The sequence below is a fragment of the Anopheles darlingi genome, chromosome 3, assembly GCF_943734745.1.
Source record: "Anopheles darlingi chromosome 3, idAnoDarlMG_H_01, whole genome shotgun sequence".
NCBI lineage: Eukaryota > Metazoa > Arthropoda > Insecta > Diptera > Culicidae > Anopheles > Anopheles darlingi.
In genome coordinates this window covers 39,048,439-39,055,938 of record NC_064875.1, presented here as the reverse complement: position 1 = coordinate 39,055,938, position 7,500 = coordinate 39,048,439, and the positions used below count along the sequence as shown (strand labels likewise).

The window sequence follows — 7,500 nt, the reverse complement described above, 5'->3', positions numbered from 1 at the left end:
CGTTACGATGCCATTCCTACTAACGTACGCCTGCATTGACTATTCGTACTTTGCGCTCGCCCAAACGTTCGACATTCAAAGTAATCGTGAAGAACGCTTCCGGATACAGGCCCAGAGTCCCCTGTACGAGACCCGAAATTATGGGGCCACGGGTAACGATTACCACGAGAACAACGATCTTGATCAACTGTTTCCTGAGCGTACACGGCATAAGAACCTTGGGGTAAGTTTCTCCCGGTCGTCAATGGCAACGCATCGGTTGCTGTTCGTTTAACTTTTTCCATGGTAATTTTTATTTACCAGACGCCTACCAACTCACCGCAACATGTGCCTTCCGAGCGTGACCCGAACGCTCGGCCACGACCGACAACCTCATCTGATGTTACCATTGGCAACGGAATTCCTCACAGCAGTTCGATAACCAGCGGTGATTCGGAAGTAATTTTCCGCGATGGCTCCACGGCCAACGGTACGGGATCGTTGACCGAAGCGGATGACGAACCGATTGCACCAATTCGTCCTCCAATTCACTCGAAGACGAAAAACTGGTACTCGGGATTCTGCAATCGATGGGCTTCACTGGTTGGTGTAAGTATCACGGCATGTCCAACGTCCAACTGGGAATGGGTTCCGCTAATCGCACACCTCTTCAACTGTACTATTCAACAGGCTTGTATTAAAATTCTGGTAATGCTGCTGGTGAACTGGGTGTATGCGCTATTTTGCATCGGAACTGTGTTTGTCGTGTGGTTGTATGTCGGCACAGCCAATCCAGCCGTTAAGCCTGGCCTGGCGCACGAGTTCCGGTTCTTCGTGTGGTTGAAAAATGTGGTTTTCCGGTGTTTTGGGTAGGTTTGCCAATGAACGCCGTTACTTTTTGCCCCGTCGCCTACTAATCTGCTATATCATTTGTTTAGAAAACGAGTGAACGATTACGAGCAGGTGGTAGTTACCCAGTCCTGTCCGAATGTGAACCTCGCTTCGGCGCAGCTAAACGAGGAGAACGAAGACTTTGCATCCAGGCGACGCTACCATCAGACGGCGATCGTGCAGGGACGGTATGTGGACGAGGTGTGAAGAACCAAGCGTGTGCCACCTACCTGCCTGCCCCACCGGAAGATTGATGTTCAACGCTCGTAACCCGCCGCCAGGAACAAACGTGCGCCAAAGTGAAAGTCTGACTACTAGAAGTAGCAACGCCGAGGAACAAAGACGAAGTCAGCGTTTGAGTGATGGAAGGATGATAGAATCGTCGGAATTCCAAAGCTATATCAGCAATGCTTTTTCCTCTTTACGAAAGTATTCAAAATGGTTTAGATAGGTAAGAATGCTCGTGGATGCTGCATAATTATTCCTTTTTTTTACTACTTCCGTTCGCCCGGTTCGCCGATCGGCCACTAACCACCATGGGAACCAAGCAATATCGCGAGCAGCACACATCAAATGATCAAGAACTTAATGATTAGGCGAAAAAAGTAGTAATCAACGGTCGTTAGTCGTTATTAAGTGGATGATGATCGATGGTCGAGCAGTAGAGCAAGACGCAAAAAACCTCTTATCAAAATCAGAAGCACGCATAATAACTATTAGGATAGGAAAAGTAAAGAGATTTGGATGTACATATGCGCGACCTCTGGTGCGTTACGTTAGGCTTCTTTTGTATTCACGGTATTGCACGGCTAGCAGTTGTAAATCTTTTATATTTCATCGGATCTTGTTTAGTGTCTAAACTCGCTTAACACCTTCATCCTTTTAGTAGACCTTCTAAACTAACTAAGCGTACCAAGTGATACTTACCGTGCTGAACGTTGAGATTATTACTGCGTTGCAGCATAAACCAGCAGCTTCTTATTCTAAGTTTCCTTAACTTCCCCGCAACGGCGCCTTACCATTCCGGTCTCCAGCGGCTAATTGCTTTACGTACATCATTGAGCCCAAATCCTTGGGAGCCGCCTTCCGCTTAGATAAGGAAAAATCAACCATCGTGTTTTGTTTCTACTGGAGCAACAGCGCGAGGTAAGGATGGAGAAAGTGAGAACAATAAGAGGTTGTACAAGTAAAATGATTCCGTTTGTTTTTTACTGTTACGACGATAATGCAGGGAACCAGGCGTCGCGGAACTAACTACAAATGCTGTGTAAAATAAAGTAAAATCATTGTAATAACATACATACGCAAAGCGTTCCAGATTGGGATGATTCACAGATTTATTAAAAGATTTGTCCCCGCCGCCGTATTACCTTCCAGCCGGTGCGATCTCCGGCGCTAATCGATCCCCGCTTCCAACCCCGCACACCCCGCTATATTCCCGCTTATATCCTAAAGACGTTCCAGCTCACGAACCGGCCACAAGGGCTCGCCGTCCGAAGAAGCAGCATCCTCATCACACTATTACTCGTCCCCGCGGATCGCCTTGTACTTGCTGATCTCGATCGGAAACGTTTCGCTGAGTTCCTTCATCAGGTTGCTCTTGAACTTGCGGTACGAGTCGATTTTGCCCTTCACCTCCTCGTTCTTCGTCAGTGCCTTATCGATGCAGTCCTTTGTGTAGAGCTGCGGGTTGCGGCCCTGGTCGATATAGTCGAACACCTCCAGCGGGACGTTCACGTCGATCTGGGTCTTCAGCTTGTCGATCTCCTGCAGGCCCGTGACGAGCGACTGGATTTTCTGGTTCAGCACGTTCTGGCCCTGTGGCTGAAAATCGCTGACGATGATGCGTATCTGGCGCACGTTCTCGATAAACAGTTCGAGATGGTTTTCCAAGTTTTCCAACGGTGAAGCCATTCTGCTGTTTTGCGTTTTCACTAAACGGGGCTTCCACAAAACTGGACTCGCGGCCGGAGCTGGGAGTTTGTTGTTTACAGGTCTCAGAAAGTCGAGCAGGTCAGCGTCGACTCGAGCAGTTAATCAACGAAAGTCGAGTACGCGCTATGGTTGTGCTCTTTTTCTCAGGTCCACGATTTGCTGATCGGGAAAGCGCTGGAGAAGAAAAAAAAGAAGCCACAACAACAAGCCACCAACAACAAAGCGGGCGGCGGCGACGGCAGATCGCGTCATCTGCTAGGAATTTTCTGCATAATTAGCGTCTCAGTAAAGTTCTAGTGAACGGTGCAGCTCATTTGCTGTTAAAAATAGTAAATCTTTGGCTGACGGAAACCGAGCCAAAAGAAGAACCTACCCGAAAATGGGCTGCTTCGAAAGCAAGCCGGACCAGCAGCGTCCGACCGGAGTACGAGGTCACACCGATATCTTTTGGCTGATCTTGTACGTTATCTTTTGGATCGCTTTGGTAAGTATTCGTTTCCACGAAAGACGAACCCGCCAACGACGCAGAGAGCGCACCGTTCTATCTTGAATTTAGTAAGCGGGTGATGATAACGTGCCACCCGGCTCGATAGTTCTGCTACGCGCTCATGATTCAGAAATACGGAAACCACGAATCTGTTCGATAGCTTCCCCCTTTCAGCTACCGCGCCATCAAGGTCATGTCCGATGAGGCGTGGCTTGGCCAGAGTAACGGCAGTTATTTTATTATTTGTGTATTTTCCCTTCCGCAGATCGTAATTGCCATCTTTTCCTTCATATACGGAAATCCACTTCGCCTCATCAATGGGTACGATTCGTTCGGGAACACATGCGGTGTTCGCAGCAATGACAAGTATTCCAACATCCCGCTCTCCGGTATGAATACGGTCGATAAGCCGTATCTGTTCTTCCTTGATATCAAAGAACTGCGCCACACGATCACCGTCTGCGTGAAGGAGTGTCCCGAGCGGGAGCTGTTGAACGCGGCCGAACTCTATCGCTACTACGAGGAGCGACAGTCCAAATATTGTCGGTATGATTTCAACATGAGCCTTCTGCTTACTTCGGAAGCGTCCGGGCCAAAGTATTTCGATCTCACTGGTCCCTGCCCGACGCTACCGGTGTATCAGTCGTCTCCGGTACTGCATCGCTGCATTCCGACCGGCAAGAACGCACCGATCCAGCAGGTTAAGAAGATGTACGCCCTGATCAACTCCTGGGAAGCAACGCAGCAAGTGTTTAGCGATATGTACAAAGCATGGCCAACGATCGTACTGATCTGTGGGCTTGCCTTCATCTTCTCCATTGTCATGATTGCGCTATTGCACTGGCTCGCCACGATCGTATCGTGGTTGATCTGCATCTTTGTCGTAGTCGCGAGCATTGGCGTAACGGGCGTTTTGTGGTGGAGTTACTACCGTGCCAAGCATACACTCGATACCGATGAACGACTTTCCTACCTCGAGGAGCTGGTACGCAACGAAACCACGATCTACGTGCTGGCGATCGCTGCCACGTGCATTATGATCATTCTGCTCGTCGTTATCTACTACCTGCGCGAGAAGCTGACCGGTCTGGCGGCTCTGTTCGAAGAGGCTGGCAAATGCATGCTGCAGCTACCAGGATTGGCCGGTCCACCATTACTGGCGTTCCTTTCGCTTGCCATATTTCTTGCATTTTGGGTTGCCGTTGTCATATGCCTGGCGACCGCGAACCTGCCGGGAGAGAAACCTCTGCTACCGCTGACCCAGCTACAGGAAAATCCCACCGTCGCCAATACTACCAACATCAAACCGGAATTTGCTGGAAAGAACGATACTAGCTTCAAATGTGAGTAAAAAGTGTGCGTTGTGCATAGCATCCATTCTAATGTTCCGCTTTTCGAACGTTCTGCAGCCTTCAAATTGGTTGAATATCGTGAAGCAAGTGCCCTGCGCCATATGCTATGGATTTACATTATTGGACTGATTTGGACTAGCGAATTCATCTTTGCCTGTCAGCAGCTAGCCATTGCGGGTGCTGTTGCCTTTTGGTACTTCCGCAAACCAACCGATAGCCCGGTGCTACACTCCATCGCCAAGCTCGTCAAGTACCATCTCGGTTCCGTTGCCAAGGGATCGCTTATCATCACAATCTTCAAGATACCGCGTCTCATTCTCACATATCTTTATGCAAAGTGAGTGAGCCTGTGATCCTATTCACCTTCATTTCTCCACCTTTTATTTATTGTTAACGCCATTGTTCCAATTTCGCTTTGTATCGCCAGATTGAAGCGTCACCAGCAGGAAGGTTCGGAGTGTGCCAGCGGTTGCCTGCGATGCTGTATTTGCGGATTTTGGCTGCTTGAGAAGTTCATTCGGTACCTGAACCACAACGCTTACACCGTGATCGCCATCGAGGGAGTCAATTTTTGTCCGGCAGCAAAGATTGTAAGAATGCCAACGATCGCTCTCCCCGTTTTCGCCTTTCCCTTCTAGCCTACGATCTTATTATCCTTATTTGTTTCACAGGCCTGGAATGCGCTGGTAACGAATGCGCTGCAAGTGGCCACGATCAATGGAATCGGAGATTTTGTACTTTTCCTTGGCAAGCTGGCTGTTGCAGCGCTCTGTGGGCTCATCAGCATTTTGCTGCTTCGTGACAATCCCGATCTTCATTTTTACATGGCCCCAGTGATCATTATTACAGTATTTGCATTCTTCATCGCGCACATTATCCTTTCGCTGTATGAGGTACGAGGCACGATCGAGAATTCTGTACCGTCTATGTCACGGGGACTAATGGGTCTTGGCTATATCCACAGATGGTCGTTGACACGCTGTTCCTGTGCGTCTGCGAGGATCGTACGATCAATGGAAATACTGGACGCTGGAAGGAAAGCAACCTAGCTCGGCTGCTCGGTGAGGCTCCGGAGGTCGATGCAGTTGAGGCACCGATGCAGGAGGTGCAGTTGACACCCATCACGAAGCAACCATTCTCCGCCCAATTCCTCCAAGCCGAGATGGAAAACAGTAAAGCTTAGACGGACGGTAATCCGGTAAGAGTGGGGGGACAGAAGGGTACACAAATGAGACCAAGCAAGCCGTGGAGAAACGGCTTTACGAGACAATTCAAACATGCTCCTTCACGCCTACTGTGAAACGTATTCTTTCTCATTGAAATTTAGATGTAAGTTATGGAAAACATGAGTCTTGATTAGCATCGCACCATTACTTACATGTAAAATTGAAATACCATTCGAATGAGCATTTATTTTTTATTTATTTTTCGCACACAAACACACGACAAAATATGATTTCCAAAATCCGGTTTTCACTGTCCAGACCAGCATATTCGTATTTATTTCATTACCTACGCTCATCGTAATCTAATGCAATCGAAACAATAACAATCAGAGTTACTATACGATTCTTCCTACTGCCGCTTCGTCGGCAACGCATAAACGAATTCTTCCTTCGTTCCCGTTATTGGACGAACCGTACAGCAGAACGCTAACGAAACTCTCTAGTATGTAGCATTATAAAAGCGGATCAACAACCATTTAAAGCTCAAGCGCGCTACGGCTATGTTACAAAACCAACGAGAAGCACTCACCGGGACATTGAAACTCTGCCAGATTTTTTACACGAAACTTGTTTACTAGCATTTACTGTGCGTGCTACTGTGCCACGATGAAATGGCGAATATTTACAACCCCAAAATGTGCGCTACACAGACGTTTTGTGTATGAAAATGTTAACAATATTTAACGTTATATTTTATGCCAGTTTTCCATCACATAGTAAAGCGATGGGATGTATTTGGTGAAGGCACAAACCGATGTTGATAGGAATTTTTGAGAGAAAATGCATCTTACCATTTTACTTAAACACAAACAATGCACACGATTAACATAATGCACTCTAAATGTAAAACAAAACGTGAACTATTTCAAGATATAAAAAAATGCTTTGATGTTAAGAAGCCTTCGAACCAGGGAAACTGGTGGGATATGCAATGCATGCGCAAGATCCCATTAATACTCTCAGGATTTCAATAAAATATTTACGCAAAATTACCCAATCATTTGCATTTATCTATCTCTTTATATCTATATATGTATATGAAAGAAAGCCAATATAAAAAAAGTAGAAACTTATTTGTGATGAATAGACTCCGAAACTACTTAAATCTCTTAGGTCAGCGAGAAGTTTGATATGAAGAAATCTTTGGGAGAAGTATTATCGCGTTTATCGGTAGAATCCTGGCACGTGTAAGTTATCAATTCCAGTTTCCCTTCTATGCAGTTCATTTTCAGGAAAAAGCACTCTTGGATGCAGTGGAGACACAGATGCAGTATGCAGAATCGATTCCGCCGATAATGAAACTCAAAATAAAACTCAAACAATAAATGTTTCATCCGAAAAGAGGATCCTCTGTTCAAAAGTTAATCTACAGGACGAGCGCATTTTCTGGGTCGGGAGTTGGAAGTTTAACTATTCACAGCGGCAAAAAAAATCAAAAAGTCTGAAAAGTGCAAATTTTAAACAGGCACCAGATTAGTTAGTCATAAATATAATTGTATTTTCGTGTACAGTTTCATCAGGTTACAGTTATTCGAATACAATTAGCAATAGCCTAAACACACATCGGTTCACCAACCCCTACGTACCTAATGTGTATGGCCAAAACGGGGAGCAACCGACTACTTGTGTC

At 46.5% G+C, this 7,500-nt stretch overlaps 4 protein-coding genes across 4 annotated transcripts in view; 2 read left to right on the top strand and 2 right to left on the bottom strand.

Moving 5' to 3' along the window:
• Positions 1-2,173, top strand: part of LOC125958031 (solute carrier family 12 member 8) — a 3,696-nt gene extending 1,523 nt beyond the window's left edge. The window contains exons 2-5 of the mRNA XM_049691121.1: positions 1-223; positions 304-588; positions 670-848; positions 918-2,173. The exon at positions 1-223 is cut by the window's left edge and continues 1,251 nt beyond it. Coding sequence (XP_049547078.1) covers positions 1-223; positions 304-588; positions 670-848; positions 918-1,077 — 847 coding nt within the window. The 3' untranslated portion in view covers positions 1,078-2,173. The remainder of the gene's footprint in view (positions 224-303; positions 589-669; positions 849-917) is intronic.
• Positions 2,174-2,184: 11 nt separating this feature from the next.
• Positions 2,185-2,858, bottom strand: LOC125958032 (mediator of RNA polymerase II transcription subunit 10). Its single transcript, XM_049691122.1, has one exon. It carries the CDS (start codon positions 2,782-2,784, stop codon positions 2,392-2,394), a length of 393 nt encoding a protein of 130 aa, XP_049547079.1. The 5' UTR covers positions 2,785-2,858; the 3' UTR covers positions 2,185-2,391.
• A 165-nt stretch (positions 2,859-3,023) lies between these two features.
• On the top strand, positions 3,024-6,880 carry LOC125957948 (choline transporter-like 1). Its single transcript, XM_049691006.1, has 6 exons — positions 3,024-3,289; positions 3,558-4,635; positions 4,702-4,981; positions 5,072-5,234; positions 5,316-5,537; positions 5,609-6,880. The coding sequence occupies exons 1-6, from the start codon at positions 3,185-3,187 to the stop codon at positions 5,825-5,827; spliced, it is 2,067 nt and encodes a 688-aa protein (XP_049546963.1). The 5' UTR covers positions 3,024-3,184; the 3' UTR covers positions 5,828-6,880.
• A 94-nt stretch (positions 6,881-6,974) lies between these two features.
• The window catches only part of LOC125957949 (zinc finger matrin-type protein 2), a 1,520-nt gene continuing 994 nt past the window's right edge, over positions 6,975-7,500 (bottom strand). The window contains exon 2 of the mRNA XM_049691007.1: positions 6,975-7,500. This exon is cut by the window's right edge and continues 679 nt beyond it. The gene's annotated coding sequence lies outside the window, so the exon portion shown is untranslated.